Source organism: Penicillium daleae, assembly GCF_028827525.1.
Source record: "Penicillium daleae strain IBT 16125 chromosome Unknown utg000001l_segment0_segment0, whole genome shotgun sequence".
Classification (NCBI taxonomy): Eukaryota; Fungi; Ascomycota; class Eurotiomycetes; order Eurotiales; family Aspergillaceae; genus Penicillium; species Penicillium daleae.
This window is the reverse complement of record NW_026623149.1, coordinates 2,889,426-2,907,773: the sequence shown is the minus strand read 5'-3', so window position 1 is coordinate 2,907,773 and position 18,348 is coordinate 2,889,426. Positions and strand designations below refer to the sequence as shown.

The following is an 18,348-nucleotide window of genomic DNA, read 5'->3' as shown; positions in this document are numbered from 1 at the left end:
CGAAGAAACGTCCACGATGTACGCTGTGGAATTTCACGCTAGATGGGGCTTATGCTAGTTCTAGACAGGACGGTCAGATGACCAGGTGACGACTAAGTCAGAAAGCCAGGGATACCTAATTGATAAGCTTTTAAATCTTATATACACTAATCTGAGTTCTACGCTGCCTATCCGATGATCGAACTCGTAGATCCAACCCTAGAACCGTGAAGGTTCGGGAGATGACCTCTGTGTTACGAGCCAGCAAAAGGATCAAGCCCAGGTATGCATCAACAAAAGGGTGAAGACCAAGTTCGCGCTGGATTGCAGAACGCTAGATAAACCGATATTTGACTTATTAGAGCAGCATGCTAACGCCTGGATAGGGTATCTTCAACTATAATCGTGGAAATATAACTGTTTAGCGTCAATCCTCAGAGACGCCTAAGGCATTCTCCCGAATCCATGGCCAGTACACGTCGCTGGCCCATTTGGCGAGACGTTGCAGGCTCCATATTGTCTTGTATACCCCAAGGATATTACTACTCGACCCAAATACTTGCTCCAGCCATAGTAGGGTAGTCTCGCCCTCCCTTGTCGTCGCCGCAAAGCTCCACATGTGCCCATGCACGACGATAGCGGGCAGGAAAGGCAGTCCATCAAACGTACCGCCAGTTTGAGCGACGAGACGTTCAAGCAATCTCCATTGAGCAGTGTGCCAAGTGCCTAACTGCAGCTCCGCGGCTGCGAGGCGTTCTTCACCTTGTCGTTTAGTCTCGATGCTCACGGCAATAGGCCAATTTCGGAGAGCATATTCGTCTGTGTGGTTGATCACTTGGGCGGGGAGCGTCCGTGTGAGCTTCTCTGCTTCACTGCAAGCAACTGGCTCCGCTTCCGGGTTGACGTATATGCAAAAGTCCACCATTTTTCCTGTTGCACCAGGGGGTAGATACTCCCGAATGATTTTTGCGGTTGTGCATGGTTCAAAACCTATTAACTGACTTGGTCTTGCTGAGTCACATATAGCTTTGCGAAGGAGAGGATAATGGACCGCCATGTTCCATCCAGATTCGGACCGCTTCGTGCCCTGACAATGGAGCGCCTCCTTGACCAGGTCGGAGGCATCATCGAATGAAGGTGTCGGTCCGAGTTGATCTCGGTCCGCGGAGGGAGCAAACACAAACTCCCGGAAGACACGAAGTCCTGGTACTTGCTTTTCCTTCTCTTTGATCTCTTCCTCTCGGCGATTGGGATATGACACCATACCCATCATTGCAGTCCTCTAGCTCCACAAGCAACTGAGATAGTGCGACTGGCAAGTTCGGATCTGTCGAGTCTAGGACCTTTGTCTTGATTCTCTCGGAAGATAACTCCATGGCTCTGAGTTGTTTCAGAGGTGAAGACGGACCGGAAGCTTGCGATCGTTCCGACGATTCTGTGGGCGCCGGAATAGAAGGTACTGGGGACTCCGTGATTGCTCCATCTCCCTGATTACTTCTAGCTCTCGGTGTCTCGTCAACATCTCCCATCACTTTTCGTCTTTTATGCGTGGAACTGAAGTTGCTCGCCATTGTTTGGCGTCGTTTGCGCGATTCGGGTGGCGACGGAAGCTGTAGCTGATTCTTATCGGCCGACGGGTTCTGGTGCGGCGTAGGGATGATACTCCACGCACGGTCTGCGGGGCTTTTGAGGTTTGAAAGCCAATTGAGAATGTAGCAATCTTTCATCTTGTCACATCGTTGCGACTGGATCTCTCCAGAGAAGTAGCTTGAAAATTAGTGCTAATACGGAGAGCGGGATGTTTACATGGGGGGGACTTTTCTCTGAGACAACTGCTGACTCAGCTGTTAACCCCAGTGCCCGCCCACCACGTTTTTAGATGTAAACACGTGATTACTCTTTGCTGCTGATCCCTCGCAAACTCATCGATTCTCTATGATACACCTATTTCATTGCTGGCTAGCCAGTGACTCGCCAACATATCCATTACACTAGCCCTCCTTCTCCGTCAAGGAACCTGATGTAATTGGAGATGGAGCGATTTTCTTATCTTTCAAAGTACAAGGTGCTAATTTGAAAACCATATGTGCGTGCCGCGGCCACAGCCCCTCTCCATGCCCATCCAAGTCACCGCAAGGAATGACCGAGCTTGAAATTTCGGCTCCCCGTCGTACAGGCCGACCACATGATTCAGCCGACAGCATAAACCAGGCCCAGCCAATCGACCAGGCGCTCTGTGGGAAGTTCTATTGCCAGCACTTCCATGTCTCGGAGTTCCCACAAGATAGCGCTAACTCCCGGGGGTTTGATTGGTTCTCGGTCGCTACTCAATTAGGTGCAGCCCCCGCACTTCGATGTTCGTAATAACTGCGACTAAAAGCAAATCAACCTCAACAAGTTTCCGCCAAGTCTCATTTCGATATTATTATCTAGCCTTACCCTCCCCTCAAAATTGATACAGTACAGCCTGTTTATTCCATGTCATTTACAGGGAGTAATAGCTCTAAAGTTGGCAAGGCCGAACAGCCATATAAATATCACGTGGTTTCATCCGAGTTGCTGTCGGACAAGCAGCATTGGTGGATACCCGGAGGAAAGGAGATACTAACTAGTTAACTTATAGGTTAGTTAAGTTAGTTAGATCCGCCGAGATTAGTCATTATTATGCCCACATAAATTGCCAGCAAGGAGCAGTATAGCAATTCAGACTTCTTGATATCCTATTGGTGCACCAGTATGACTCACTGAGCGTCTTCCGACCAATAACTAAGCGTACGACGTGGTCAGAGTTTGAAATAGTAAATCTGTTCCTAGACATGAAAGGCAATATCGGTCGCCACGGTATATATTTGACCTTCAGAACAAAGAGACCAGGGAGCTTAGAAGAAATACATCCTAAGAGATGAATATGGATATTTAGTTAATGGTTAAGTCATTTTCAGACAGAGCTGTTGCGAGCATGTAGTATGACAGAGTACATTCCGTCGAGGTAGCTCCATTATGGGTAGACTAAGTACCAGTAACCGCCGAAGACATTTTTGGGGTTGGAGATTGATGGACTCTCGCAACGTATCCAGAATTGCCTTCAGTGTGGTGTTGTGGACTTCCTCATTTCTAAAACTTTACATCATTACCAGTATCAAAGGAACGGCAGGGTATGAGAGACGGTAGCTTACTGATGTAACATACTCTTTCCAGTCGAAAATCTATGCAATGGAAGTGGAGTGTCCTACGTAGCATTCAGGAGAAAGGGTATCAACTGTCCGTACTGGCTCTCAGAAACTCCTGCCAGTCGCTTTGAGAGCATACAGACTCCGGAGAGCGGTAGTATTCCAACAACCGTAGGACAGCTGCCTGAAAGAATCCGACTTGAAGATAAGTGGCGAGAATGCCTCAGCGCCAGGAGGGATAATGGCTTGTCCGCGCTCGATGGCAATTTCCGCCATCCAGGCAGAGTACGGGCGCGTCGTGCATGTTGCAGAGGACAAAGGGGTGTCTGTAAGGAGGCTCAAGAAGTAGACAAGGATCGGGAAAACGCGCGCATGATGGTAGATACATATGTTGTGTTCAGGGCAAAATTCGATTGCTTTGCGTCGTCGTTCTTGGGTCAAGCTATTTGCCAGGCTCTGGTCAATCGCTGCTGTTCACAGTCTTATCTCCGAAATTCTGCCACGACTATTTGATACGACCAACCACATCTGGCAGCAAGAAGATCTCTCCTTCGGATGCTGTTGTCCGGGAGAATGGAAAGCTGCCCCCAATATTGAAATTTGTCTCGGAAAGGCGAGCCAAAATGGAAGACAGAGTTATGGCACCTATCCGTTATAGCTATTGGTGTTGTTATTTAGAATACATTTGATTATTTCCGATGAGATGTAAGAGGCCAAACAAGTGTCTAAAAAGGAAACGACAGGATCAAGTTAGCCATGGTGGCCATGGCCCGAATCAAAAAGACCTAAGAATAAAATTAGATCCTGCGCATCCTAGAGAGCAGCCTTCGCCTTCTCTGGGTTCCAAAATTTTTACAACCCCTGCAGGATTGGCGTGTTATACTATGCACCACACACCGTTGCTGCTATACTCGCCAGAATATTGCATCACACCTACTGGAGAAGCATAAATTGATGAGAAACCAGCGCCTGTTCATAGAAAATGGACAGTTCCAGGCTTTGGCTCTAACGGCGGGAGATGTTCTGCAACCGCCAGATGGAATCGCAGAAATTCATGGACTGCCGACCCATATTGGGTTCCTTTGCCACTTTGACACCTGTCACTTTCGCACAACTAGCAAAGATATGAGGCGTCAGCACTATAATCAGAAGCATCAGTGGTATGTCTCCCACCAAGGTAGCAGGCCATGGCACCAGGCCATTTTTCAGACCTTCTTTACTCAGTGTCAACTGGTGCGATATTTTATTGTAACACCAGCAGTTGATGGGAATTAGTGCGAGCTTGATTTCCGCATGTACAGCCTATATATCTTTCAATAAAGGCAAGTATGTTCAATAGTCCCTTGAAATTCTTGATCATTATATTGTGTCTAAGCGTAATCACAGTATCACCGCATCAGTGGTGGACGCAGAATGTGATGCGTTTCCATCGTACATCCGCGTCCTGCCAGAGAATCTCTCTCGCCATCTATTAGAGAAGCATCGCTTACAGGCCAGTAAGCGAGGACGAATTGCATCCTCTAGTGAATTAGACTCGGTCGCCACCTCCAATGCTGGTGCGGTACAGCTACCTGATGGGAGAGAGGAGATTCATGGGCTGCCGACCGTGTTTGGGTATCTCTGCCACTTTGAACGATGTGACTTCCGCACGACGAGTACTGATCGGATCCGACAACAATACAATCGGCGGCACCAGTGGCAAGTTTCCCGCCAGGGCGCGATGCCATGGCACCAGGCTTATGTTCTGACATTGTTTTCCCAGTCGCCTGCTCAAAGAACTCGGTCCTAGCTATTACCTCCCTAGGGTGCAGGACGAGCCGTCTTTATTCCTGATCTGTGAGAGTATCGGACAGGTTCTAGAGAAAACGATGACCGTCCTCGTGCATGACCAGAACGTAGAGGCCCGATACCTCAGCCGGCGCAAGGCACGACTCGTCAATACCTTTACGCGGAGGGAGACCTCCCAAGATCCCATCACTGAACTACAGAACCAGCAGTCTCGTCGGAAATATATCGACACTTGGCAGAGGCTGATCTGCTATTGGGACCGCGTCGTTGGGCAGGGCCATCTCCGGGACACGCTCTTTCAGCCAAGCAGCTGACAGCTCGAAGCATGGTGCGAGGTAACTGAGGCCGCGAGCGAACTCACCAGTCGAACAGATCCCGATAGCGACGAGGTGAACACCGAGGCTTTCCATGACCGGCTCGATCGGGCTGTTCTCGAGTTCAGCCAGGCTATTATCCAACACTCTGTGCGCCATTGCAAGTTTGATTCCGTCTTTATGTCGTATGCTGCCGTGCGGTTCTGGAGCCATAAGCAAGGTGCACGGATGCTCGTCGGGAATTACACATCGATTCTATCGCAATTGATCTACGACTGCTAGATGGTGGTACTTGCCCAAGTGGTAGCGGAGGCCGAGGATGACCGGGACACGGACACTGGTGCTATGATCGTCGATATTCGGGATCAGTGGTTGTTGAATGACACGGAAGGTCCCGTGGTTGAATTGCAGGAGAACCGGCTACCCGGCTTCCGGATTGGCGAGACCGGAGTTCCCCCAGCACAGCTCCGCTGGCATGCGGATGGAGAGACACTGGTATGGTCGAATCTTCCACCTCTCAGACCTCTATCGGATCATCTTCGAAGGGATTGCGGAGGCTCGGCGGATTTTTGAGCAAGAGCTATTGGGATATCGCATCTTTCGTTTCGAGTTTCATCCTTCTCCCACGTGATTGATAACAGTTGTTAAGTTAGTTAGTCAGGTTTGTCACGCTTAGGGAGCGACTAAGCAAGAGCGGGTTCCGGGCTTAACTTAGTTAACTAAACTAACTAACTAGTTAGTTAATCCCGCGCGTCGCGGACAGGCACATTACGTGTCGCGTACCCGACAGCTAGTTTAGATGAATCACGTGATTGCACACCAAGAAGTCCCGCATGGCGCGTCTTGTCTTCTGGCACATTTAACACCTTTGCATTCGGGGCAATCCTCGACTCCGCTCCGTGTCATGAGCGACCAAGATGCCGATCTACACATCGCGTTTGACCCGGGCACAACCACCTGGACTGTGTGTTGGAAGTGGTCCTGTAGCCTGACGGTTCACACTCTCAAGTTTAGCTCAACCTACTCGGAAAAGGATAATGAGGAACTCGACGCCACGGTGGGCCGGTCACAGAGCAACTGGCATTATGGTCTTGATGTAAGATATCTGGATGTCCAGAAGTTTGAAAACATCAAGCTCGGGATTCTGGGCCAAGAACCCTACACGAGTGAATTGAAGCAATCGTTTCAGGCCACGGCTCGGGCCTATGGGGCGGCGGAGACGCCCGCCACTCTCTTTGAAAATCTATTCAAACACATTCTCGCGACGCTAGCAGAACGGTACTTAGAGGTACCGGAGAGTGAGGGCTTGATTCGTGGTCGGCGCTTCCAAGATATTCGGAAGCACTGCTGGGTTACTTACCCGGTCCGTCACAATAACTCATTACGAATCATTCTCTTCGAGGCGGCGCTCGCCGCGGGATTCAATCGTGTGGAGGGGGTCTCCGAGTCCATGGCGGCTGCCCACTTCGTGGCCTTGCACACTAAAGGCCAACTCTTTACTGTCGACAAGACAGCCCTAATCGGTGATTGTGGAGGCGGAAGCACGGTAATGCTCGCTTACGTTCAAGATAGTGACGTACGTACTGATAGTATTGGCAGGACTTTGTGGGTGTGCGCCGGGAACTGGAGGGATGGATTCGACAGGCGTGTGCGACTGATGGTTAGGGAAAGCCTGTCCCTAAAATACTGATGGCGGAACGGTGCGCTAACAACCGACATACAGGGCTCAGCCAGGGTGGACTGATGGTCAATCGTGCCTTCCAAGAGTGGCTATACGATACTTTCTCTGATAAAGATCTTCTGACAGCGCCTCGCTCTTGGCCCACGATCTCATTCGAGTTCGAAGGCTGTAAACGGGTGTTCAATGGGGTGGACCCTGTCCACTTGGACGTATTTGGCGAAAGAATTCAGATCAGCGTGTGAGTCTCTCCTTCGGTTCTGGCATTACGAACCAGTGTACCTAAGGGGCCCTGAGCTGCCTTAACGTCCTGGGATTAGGCCGGCCAGGACTGAGCCTGTAGATGATCGTGCCGGACAACCCACTTATCCGAACGACTTGCATTAGTGAAACCATGACTGGTTTTTTCCAGGACCTGATAGAGGGTATTCTGAGGGTGTTCTGGGACCAATACACTGCCGCTCAAGATCAGGGCCACGCGGCCGACTTCTTCTTCCTCTGCGGCGGACCAGCCCGAAATAAGTGGTTTGCCAAGAGTATCTTCGACGAGATACAGAAACGGGAGCCTAATATAATGTGTGCTGCGGAAACGCAGTGGGTAACCCAATATTCTCTCGCATAACTTTCCGATTGCTAACCAGGCTCGACTCTAGCGTGGGCACCGTAGCCCAAGGGGCGCTTTCGTTTGCGCATAACCCGATCCGAGAAACTAGCGTTGCCGGTGAGGACGTTGGCCTGACGTTTTTGATGGACCGATCCGTGTCGGGCGTCGAGTTAAGCGGAGATCGCGTGGAAGAGGCTATAGGGTGGGTTATCGAAAAGGTACAGTGCCTTTCGTAAACGATACCCTAGAGAGATGCTTATTACCTGAAGGGCCAACCGGCCGGTGACGGCAGTCGCGTCGAATTGATAAAAACGGTCTACCGTGACCGGCCCGGCCGACCCAACCGGGTCATCTCGTCTGATTTATACACCACCAACGACCAATTCAACCGAGCAAACATGAGGTCGGATCATGATGTCGATTGGGATTGTCGCATCACCTATCCGTTGGTTGGCGTTCACTCCCATCTGGTATACCTCGGCCGCATCGAAGCCAACATCCCGCATGACGAATTGTTCCCTGCGTCTACTACGCACCGCGAGATCGAGGCGCGTTTTATATTTTCCATTAAGCCTGAAGGACAGCTACTGAAGGTGGAAGTTTTGATCCAGCGCGAGAATGACTCGCTGCTGCTCACAAAATCTTACGTGCCGGCGGCCAGCTGGATACCTCAATCTGAACTGGACTTGGAGCCTGGCCATCACGATGGCACGCTGGCCTTCTTCCCTCGTGCCAAGCGGCGACGTCGGGATAAAAGGGGAAGACGTGTGCTTTCCACGATGAACACCAACATTCGCGAGGATCCCCCCGTGGCGACCTGTCCTGCGATTACACCTGCCTCACTGGTGGTCCCTTTCGTCGGAACTGAGAACGAAATTCCGTCGGTCACTGTCGACCACCGTCCAGTCGAGAACGACAATTCCGCAAATGGTATTTCCTTGCCGCCGGGTCGCAAAATTGTCCGTCACAGCCTAGGACCTAGGAACATGGCTTTTCTACTCTCGCCTCCCGATTAGGTCCGTGTCCTCGATGGAGGGGGAACGTAGCCCATCCAAATGCATTGTTGTTGCACCGGAGGACACTCTTCCCGCACTCGCTTAGCTTGGCATTCGGGATGATGTCAGAACGTGGAGAAAGAGCGGGAAAGAAGAGGGCTTTGGGAACGAAAATTCTGGCTGGACAGCGTTTGAGATGCGCGGAAGATATGTACATCTAATAATACACCTTATGTCCGTAATCCTCCAGGCCGCCTTAAATCTGACGTGCGTCAACCTTCATGCATAGTAGTCGTGCATAATCCCTCCGGAATGCCTTATGTGTCCTTGAACCATGGCTGGTCCCTTCGCCAGCTCGTTGGTTGAGACATTTCATGTCCATATTGTCTCCTGAAGATCTCACAGTCGCGTTGGTAGCAGCATAGTCGACGTCTGATTGGACATGCATTAAATACCGACGACCTTGCCTGAGGAACTCGCTCGGTAAGGATGTCCTTGATGATGCTATCCGAGCGTACCCTCGTCGATATGTGCTGATCGCCCGCAACATTCCGCCGATGCAACTGGATTCTCGTCTGTCATGTCACCAGATACGTCCATGTCAGCTCCAGGCCGACTGAAACAATCGCAACCACCAAATCGGATGTTGCCTCATAGCAGCCAGTCTCAGCTTACTGTTTGTTCGAGTTTCAAAGTCAGCACTCACAAAATGTTAAGACAGCTGAGTAACCGTAGATCGGTATTTCCCGCCCAAAAAGTCCTCACGGGTAAAGAAGTCCAGGACAAAGCGCAGAAAAAATCGAAAGGCAATACGATCCCAGGGTCTCCCTGAGCTCAAGGGCGAGAAGAAAAGCATAGGTCTCGGGGCGGTGCCATAGTTGGGAAGAAGGGTCCATGAAGGGTTGGATCTTTACCTCATTGTCCCACACTTCTCTGTCGCCTGCCCCGAGAGTGGGGATAGAGCTCCAGGAGTGTAGCTGCTTCATGCATGTAGCCGCCTTCCAAAGCTTCCCTTCGCCAGCTTTGGTCGTACCTAAACGAAATGGCTAACTTTCTATGGGATGAATTCCAGATGCTTGCAACTACCTCCAGCATCAGGAGGGCCCTCGTGTCCAAAGGCTGGTCCAGAAAGACTGCCCAACAGAAGGCCAAAGAGCAGAAAGCTGAATTACAAGAGTTATATCTTCACGGCCTTTTCGAGTTGAGTCTTACCATGTTGTTTACGTTGATGAATCTGGCCGCCATTAGGTGTAGCACCAAAATAATTGTCACAGTTCCACGGTGACGAGCGGTATCAAATTCTGCCTTCATATACTCAAGATGGTATAGTTCTTTATCGCGTCTTTTGTCAGTCAACGGATGCCTCTGTGTTCGAAGACTTCATCGATGAACTGCTGCGGCATTGTGGAAGATGGCCGGAGTCCTAGTTATCGATAACGCATCATTCCACCCCTCCGAGAAGCTTTCACAGATGTGTGCTGATGCGCGAGTAAAGTTGGTTTATTTGCCTCCGTACTCACCAGTCCTGAATCCAATTGAATGGTATCATGCTGAGCTAAAAAGCTTCATCAGACGTAATTGGAGCTAGTACGCATGTGATCACAAACAAGGATTTGGTTCCTGTCTCGAATGGTGTATTAATCGGGTCGGGGCAAGAGAAGACAGTGCTAGAGGAGATTTTCGGCACTCCGGTCTGAGCGTTGAAGAGTTGGTATAGTTGATTTCTCCTTCCGACGACATAATATGATTAAACCATACTCCACATGGCAAAGTTCGCAATTCCAAGCTGGCAACAGGAGGTAGATAGAGGAGAGCGGAGGTACCAGAATAGAGGCTATGACAGCTACACCACCAAAGCAAGTACATGTGAGTAGAAGCTAGGGAACATTTTAAGGTTAAACAACTAGGCATTTCTGAAATGCAATGTAGTCGAGTCTCGACTGGTCAACTGTTCATGACAACGTCTCGTCACTGATCTCATCAAAGATCTGGTGCCGGGTTCGCCGCCATTGGCCGCTTCATGGACGTGATCGCATCCTTACGATCCGCCACTGTTTCTTGGTGGGCCAACCGTAGATAATGGTTAATTGAGGAGGCAGAAACCGAGCAACACAAATAGATTTTTTATGTGCTGATTCTCTGCTTCCTTTTTCTGCAAGGCGATTCGATTCTTGATGTCCGTCCGCTTGGTTTCCTCTTCAAACGCTGCTAATTGATGCTCCAGCTCCCGAACGTACTCCTGCTTGCGAGCGCGGCTTCTCCGCTGGTTCTCCTGCACGCGGGCGAGTCGATTGACTTCCTGAAAACTAGTCAGAATTGACCATCGTGACAAGTTCTCAAGGATATCGTATACCTTCTGCGACTTCACTGCTGAATCCCATTGTGCCTGGGCTTTGGAGTGTTGAGTATCTGAAGAGTGATGCCAGAGCCTGCTGATATCCCTCTCAAATCATTCTGAACGAGGTTGCTTCAGGACTGAAACAACGTTCAACCGGGTAAAGTGTAGTAACCAATAACCGACTGATTGTCCTGAACCAACCTTGGATTTCGGAAGTCACACCTACTGAAAGCTTCCACCTTCACGTGGCACCATACTAAACCATACCCGCCACCCGAAGCACAATTCCTTTCCATCCCAGAGGGGGTGGTTAGTCATCATTATTCACATATAAACAGCATGTGGCAACTGCTCAGTATCCAATGGGCCCTCGAGTGTACGAATGACGAAGAATGTAGCTGCAAAACCTACTGGTGATGCGCGATGTCGCATGCCGTTGCGCTGAAACGACATGTAGAAAGGAACGAGGGTAAATACCCTAAAATTTAGCTCTATTAGGAAAAAACTGAGAGATAGTCGAGAAATATTAAAAGATAGCCAATTCAACTGCCACTTTATTGGCTGCGTTTGAAGATATATATATTATATTTCAGACCTAGAAGGCAATAATTATGTACCGTAGTTTAAATCGAAGATACATTTGGACGGCTAATCTATGTCCAATTCTATATATACCATAGTAGATTCCCTTCTGCAATCCCACATACCCACTGCAACGTCCCACTCCAGGAGGGTTTAAAACCTCTGATGACATGCCTCGTTACCTAGTTCACTAATCGCAATCAATACTAACTTCAATATAGCTGTTTCGTGGACATTTTCTTCGGACTTCCTTATCTTCGCGCTTTTCATAGTGTCCCTCTTTCGAATAAGGTTGATACCTTTAGGCGGAAAGTTGGTCGCCGACTCCGATAGTTCTAGGCCATTGACCGCGGCACCACTGCTCTCAGTAATATCACATAGCTTTAGGCCATCTCCATCACAACCCACTTCAACCAGGCCTGATATACTCGACTATTACCTCGTTCTCTTGTCAATTTCTATTTCTGTACTACTTTTGTTCCGTACAACCAGCTCCCTGCTCTAAGAGTACACTAAGCTCCACCAAACTATCACGGTGGACTTATAAATTCAACCGATAAGGTTTTAGCCTAGGCACGGGAGGTTTTATTAAGTTCGCTTGGATATTAGTACCGTGGCTTTCGCAGAGTGTGTCCGACTTGATGTTTGTCTGGTGGCATAGGAGGTTGATCCGAGACAGCTGTGTCAGCACCAGGCCCCCGCTTCTGTATCGGCCGAATCTGGATTGGATGGCATGCCGCGGAAGCGGAACCTAATGGAGTTTAAATCCGGCTTTAAGTTACTATTACCTAGGGTTTACTAATTAGTTTAAGGTTAAAGAAGTTACCGAGTACAAGGGAGATTAGACCGAGGTTTGCCTCGGCCTGTCCTTGGCAGTAAGTATCACCGCTCAATTCGTCATCACTATCTTTGTATTGCCAGGCCACGTAGGCAATTAAGTCTCCGGCACTTGCGGAGTATTGGAGATTCATGTCCGAAGATTGCCTTTAATGAATGAATTTGATTGGAGTCTAATTAATAATGCCACCAAATAACTGCTTGGAACGGAAATGATAGGCTCTCTTAACGAACTAACTATGATTTCGCTGTTGATAAATTGATCCGTGTTGTGATGGCCTACTGTATGATTAGAAATCGCTCCTCGAGGCTCGCTGCATATAAAAGCATTGTACTTTACTGGCTCATACTAAAAGAACGGATTTTGCTTAACTTTCGATTTAACTTCGCTATGGCTGCGAAGGTCTTTGTGTAAGCATGACTACCAGCGTACAACGATGACCTGGGTATACTGATCGGCGACAGTACAGGGATCACGGGGTATATTGGCGGCCAGGCCGTGGCGCACCTGGCTCGGAAACACCCTGAATTGGAGATTATCGCCCTTGTCCGCAATGCAGGGCATGTCGAAACTATCCAGTCCGTTTTCCCACAAATCAAGACAATCATCGGTGATCTGGACAGTGTGGAGATCATTGAACAACAGAGCGCAGAAGCGGACATTGTACTTCGTAAGCCTGTCCAGTTTCCCTGGAGGTTAGTTACGACACACCGCTAACCACCACGTTTACTCTGATAGAATGCGCCTCTGCAGATCATCCTGTGGCAGCCGCTGCTATCGTGAAGGGAATCAGGTCCAAACCAGCAGGCAGTCCACCAGGCTTCTATATTCACACCTCGGGAACAGGCATACTGGGGGACCCCTCTCAGGATTATGGCCAACCCCCTGACAGGGTGTATGATGATATCGCCGATATCAAGGTAATTACATCCTTTTCAATGGATCGCTGGCACCGCAATGTCGACAAGATCGTCCTGGATGCCGCCACAAGTGACCCGGTTGAGCAGCCTAAGATCAAGACAGCGATTGTCTGCCCACCCACCATATACGGCACCGGCATTGGTCCAGTTAGAAAGCGCAGTGTTCAAATTCCGGATCTGGCAAAAGCCTCTCTACGCAGAGGGAAAGCGCTTACTGTCCGTCAGGGACAGAATGAGTGGAGGAACATTCATGTCGCCGATTTAGCGGATGCGTATGTTAGTCTTGTAGAGGAAGCCTTAAAGGGGGGTGGAAAGGCAGATTGGAACGGCGATGGGTACTACTTTGTTGAAAACGGGCAGCATGTTTGGAAAGATGTGGCGAAGGCGGTGGCCCTCTATGGGTTCAAGAAGGGACATTTGAAAACTCCCGATGTTGAACCGCTTTCCGTGGAGGAGTGTCTTCGTATTCAAGGAGACCCTGTGCCTGGGCCTGCAATCTGGGGAGTAAACTCTCTGGGTATTGCAAGTCGCATCCGCAGGCTTGGCTGGGAGGCACGTCAGCCATCCATATGGCAGTGTATTTCAGAGGCAGTTGATGTGGAGGCCGAGGCTCTGGGGATCGCTTTGTGATCATACAATACGCTAAATCAACTGCGCTCAATTCGTAATAACTAACACTGGCGTATGTAGCCTGAATCGTAAGTGTAAGAAGTTTTCATGCCAATGCTAGATTGAAATTTCTTTATCCGCCCCCTACTACTTTCCACCCTTGTAACTCGAAGCGTAGCATGGTTTTAGAGATAAATAATCAGTGGCCTGAAAAGTCATATTCCTGAAAGTCCTGAAGGGGAAATGCATTATGGATCGCAATTCACCACCGTTCATATGATTTCGGCCCCGCTAATCTAATTGAGAGAAAATATTATACTACACACTTGCCCAGTTGTTGGCCATGTTTATCAATATTCACTTTAACCGGTCTAGTTTCATCGAAATTTGTCTGTGAACTTGTAAATATTAATCCAAAACAGTCTCATTGAACAGATGTTGATGCTTCTCGGGGCTCTAATCGGTAGACAAGTAAGCTCTACTTTAGTTCCCAGGATAAGCTCACTTTACCCCAGGTTAGACACGCAGTCATCGTCATTGATTCACCTAGTAACACTAGTAAGGGCTGGGATACTGGAGTAGATGTACTCATGACAGCTATGTAACTGCAAGATCGTCCTTCCCATATTTTCTAGATTCCGCCCTTTCGTCCATGCAGATATGAGGAAAGCGCTATGTTTTATGCTCACTTTTAATATCTTCGAAATCCCTGATAACCTTGCCATATCAGTTTGGAGGATCGTAGCCCAGAACCAAGATTTAACATCTCAAAAGCCACTTCTCATTCAAGTATTACCGACTTCGTGATCGCCTATTTTCTAATATACGTCTACGGCCTACATGAACTGAAGGTGGTGCTCAATAACGGGAGCGTAATGCCCTCTCTCCTTCCCCGTAACACACTCGCTCACCTGAGTATGAAGGCTTACCTCACGACAGCTTCTCTAGATCTCGCTATGGCCCATGTGGTTATCAATTTTGGGACACTCAAACCGATGTTTATGCAGATGGCAGATAGGCCGACTGTAACTATTAAATGCTTAGGTTTATCTACTGCTGTAGGCACATGAAACAAGAGATCTGATATGCTCTACGTGATGGATTTTTGGAAGATCACCCTGAAGACGACAAATCTTTACCAAGGTGCTATACCTAACCTCAGAGGGGGCGCAATGCCGGCTCTCCAGGCCTAAGGTAGCTAGACGAGCCTGGCAGCTGAGGTAGACAGGTAGAGTTTTTGGCGAGGCCCGACTGGAGGTGCACGTTAAATATGATTTGCCTACGATTGAAAAAAGATAATTAATATCCGAAGCAAAGCGAACGAAGTGAATTTGAAAGGGTTATAGTGTTCCTAATGAAGTCAGTCGGCATATCGTTCGTGGTCATTCGGAATGTCTCTTCGAAGCTTGTTGTAGGGCTTGCACACTTAAGAACAATGAAAACCTGCTGAAAAGTTGAGGATTAGCTAATTGAACTGCTAAGACTAGTTGTCCTCATCTCAATGGCTGGAAAGTCGATCAGATTTGAGAATGAGGATGGAATTGGATTTAGGGAAACTCTTTACTCGGGATGATTGGTATTTTGCCATGTATATAATTTTTAGGCGCACGGGAATTCTTTTCAAAGTTATGATTGAAAAAACTACAAGGCCTCCATATGCAAATCATCTGGCATATCAAAATAACCATCTTTTGGCTGAGGGGGAAATATGCGGTCCCAAAGGTTCTTGATATTTTATCAGTAAGGATGTATAACAGGGCTTTCCGAAAAGAAGACCAGGGATCTCTTACCCAGTCAATTTCAAGCATTTGAGAATCAGTACTGCCATTCCTACCATGCGCTCCAACGCACTGTTTGGTCGGCAGGCTCTCATTCGGGCTAGCACTGGAGGCGGAGCTGGGGAGATGGCTAGGCTGGAGCTTCGTGTTGCTGTCTACTCCAGGGTCTAATTCGCGGTATTGAATCCACGGAGGGAACTCCCCAGTTGATGAAGCCAATGGAGTCACTATATTGTCCACGGTGTCATTGTGCTGACCTGATATGGCGACGCCACGGTATGGTAATATAGAGGTCAAATGACCTATGTATAGGTCCACCTCCTCGGGTGAAGGCACTGGAGGATCAGGGGCTGCTGGTGGATTCTGACTCTGTGCGGCTGATTCTGGCTCCCCATGGGCATGGCTAAGGGGCAACCTGGGGTCTGTAGTATCACCATCTTTCTGGGGTGTGACGGCGATCATCGAGTCCTCGAATTGAACGGGATTCTTCAAGCCCTTGGCTTTTTGATACACCCTCATTCGATCACATACCATGCTCAGCAAATATCTCGCTTTCATGTCTCGATGTCCAATAATATCGTGGAGCGTCGGGATACCCCTCTTCATATCTATGGGAGGTATAGTGATCAAGGCATCAGCAAAAACGAAATCCAAGCAGCGCCAAATCCGATTTGCCTCCCTACGCATTGGGAACATGAACACCTCATTTAGCAACAGGAGTGCCGAATGATATTGCTGGTAGGCACCACTATACCAGGACCACTGTTTGAGATCCTGGGTTGATTCGAGTCCCATGGCAGCTTCCAGCGCCTCGGTACCTTTGGTCAGAACGATTTGGCGTAGCTTATCAGGAATGCTATAAGTAATGCTGTTCATATACCGGTGCAGGGGAACGAGGTACATTAGGCTGGTGAAGAGCTTCAACACAAGCTGTGCCATTCTTTGCATTGGACTCGGGTTCACTGAGTTGAGATAAGGGCCATATTTTGCATCCATCGAAACGCGGAATGCGTCAATCTTAGAGATTGCTCTGGTAAGGCCGATTTTTTCCTGGTCGACCCGGATACGCAGGTATAAGCACTTGCGCTGCATCTCCTGGCATTCAAATCGGATCATGGAAAATATCATATCATTCCAAGTGGATGTGGAATGCGGAGAGGGTGAACTGGAAGAAGCCACATCTAATGGAAGTTGTGTGGTGTACCCATCGGGATGGATGTATGGCCTAGGTCCCTGGATTTCACTGGTCTGGAGATCTAGGTAGGAGATTTGATACCAGATGACGCGTCTAACTTGGCATTCGGATGGAGAGAAGTCGTACTCAGATGGATCACGGTGAAGCCCCATACATTCTGCTAGCCTAATTGCCATGCCAGTCAAAACAGTGTGCGCACGGGAGATTTCATCTACACACATTGGCATCTGAAACGATAGATTTGAGTGAGTGATTCTGTTGCCAAATAAAGTTGAAGTTGAAAGGCCAAGGGCAAACCATGAATACATACCAGGTAAGCCACAAAGGCTAGTAACGTTTCAATTTTTGTGGATGTGAGCAATTGAGCACGCCCCAGAGAAGCCTCAACGCCCAGCTTCAAGCAGTTCTTCAACTCATGCCGGGAATGTTGGCAGACTTCAAAGACTTGCTCTTCAGACATGCTGACCACGGCTGAGAAGAGAACAGAGTACACGATCGCTAACAGAGACGGTGTGACTCGTTCTCCATCCTCAATGGCTTCCCAAAGAGTTTCATATCGCTGCACAAACGAGGGCCTGTGAAGGACTTGTGCGACAGGATGAACAGCATTCCAATACTGCTCAAGCAGTTTGTCCGCAATAATGCGATGAGGGATATACCACAGCAGAGGCTCAGGAGCCGAAGGCTGACAGAATAAAATGCTGAGCGATGGAGCCGTAAAGGACCGCGAAGGCCGTAAAAGCTCCTCGGCTGGGATTAAACTATAGTTGGTGGGACAAAGTAAGAGCCGCGCTGTGGGACATGTTGAAGACAACAATCGATCTAGAGCCACGTGAATTAGCAATGTTCAAAGGCAGCTCGGTGGTTGCTTATAGTACATACCTCATCGGCTATCCTTGGGCGATACAGACCCCCAATTCTCCTCGGAATAGGCCTACTTGTGAGGTTAACCAGGTCAGTAGCGTATCGTCCCATCGAACGCGCAGCGAAGACAACACCCTCAATGCGCACTACACCCAACTTTCGGGACGGTGCTCGAGGCAGCCGTCTACGTAGGAACGATGATTCCTCGTATCCAGATGTCAGCATGGAAAATAGTTCTTACGATTATTTTGAACAACTCTGCAATCCTACTTTCACTCGCAAAGTCGCATCTTCAAGGCGGACACGCACTTATCACCTCAATTACTGAAGCGATTAATCGACCGTCAGAGATGGACACTACAGTCAACTTGCAGCTACTATAAGAAGGGCATAAGGAGAATATAGGACCAGCAACCAACTCAGCCCGCGAAAGAGTAGAGTACAGCGAAGTCAAACCTCCGCCATGGACGCAAGCCCAGTGGGCAAGCGAACCCAACGAGAGAGGATGGCAGCCCGATCTCAAAATTGTCAGGGCTGTCATCCAGTTCGCAATGGGGACCGAACGGTTGGTTGGAGAGAGGTGAGGTGCGATAATGGATGCATTACGAGAAGATCGTACGGTGGTGAACGTACCAAACGTAGTCAAAGTCATCGGAGTAGCGCACACTAGCTAGGGGGCTGCATACGACATAAGGT

At 49.0% G+C, this 18,348-nt stretch overlaps 5 protein-coding genes across 5 annotated transcripts; 2 read left to right on the top strand and 3 right to left on the bottom strand.

Moving 5' to 3' along the window:
- Window positions 1-406: 406 nt before the first annotated feature.
- N7458_000935 (uncharacterized protein) lies at window positions 407-1,252 on the bottom strand (the record flags this gene model as incomplete). The annotated part of the gene is made up of 1 exon (XM_056904329.1): window positions 407-1,252. One exon carries the CDS (start codon window positions 1,250-1,252, stop codon window positions 407-409), a length of 846 nt encoding a protein of 281 aa, XP_056772096.1.
- A 3,022-nt stretch (window positions 1,253-4,274) lies between these two features.
- On the top strand, window positions 4,275-8,549 carry N7458_000934 (Hsp70 family protein; the record flags this gene model as incomplete). The annotated part of the gene is made up of 12 exons (XM_056904328.1): window positions 4,275-4,309; window positions 4,536-4,763; window positions 4,912-5,200; window positions 5,255-5,485; window positions 5,534-5,746; window positions 5,992-6,003; window positions 6,051-6,797; window positions 6,851-6,899; window positions 6,975-7,170; window positions 7,317-7,523; window positions 7,583-7,751; window positions 7,803-8,549. The coding sequence occupies 12 exons, from the start codon at window positions 4,275-4,277 to the stop codon at window positions 8,547-8,549; spliced, it is 3,123 nt and encodes a 1,040-aa protein (XP_056772095.1).
- A 2,062-nt stretch (window positions 8,550-10,611) lies between these two features.
- Window positions 10,612-10,909, bottom strand: N7458_000933 (uncharacterized protein; the record flags this gene model as incomplete). Its single annotated transcript, XM_056904327.1, has 2 exons — window positions 10,612-10,823; window positions 10,882-10,909. The coding sequence occupies 2 exons, from the start codon at window positions 10,907-10,909 to the stop codon at window positions 10,612-10,614; spliced, it is 240 nt and encodes a 79-aa protein (XP_056772094.1).
- Window positions 10,910-12,676: 1,767 nt separating this feature from the next.
- On the top strand, window positions 12,677-13,836 carry N7458_000932 (uncharacterized protein; the record flags this gene model as incomplete). Its single annotated transcript, XM_056904326.1, has 3 exons — window positions 12,677-12,696; window positions 12,751-12,956; window positions 13,025-13,836. The coding sequence occupies 3 exons, from the start codon at window positions 12,677-12,679 to the stop codon at window positions 13,834-13,836; spliced, it is 1,038 nt and encodes a 345-aa protein (XP_056772093.1).
- A 1,620-nt stretch (window positions 13,837-15,456) lies between these two features.
- On the bottom strand, window positions 15,457-17,675 carry N7458_000931 (fungal specific transcription factor domain-containing protein; the record flags this gene model as incomplete). The annotated part of the gene is made up of 4 exons (XM_056904325.1): window positions 15,457-15,510; window positions 15,606-17,015; window positions 17,099-17,549; window positions 17,671-17,675. The coding sequence occupies 4 exons, from the start codon at window positions 17,673-17,675 to the stop codon at window positions 15,457-15,459; spliced, it is 1,920 nt and encodes a 639-aa protein (XP_056772092.1).
- Between the last annotated feature and the right edge of the window lie 673 nt (window positions 17,676-18,348).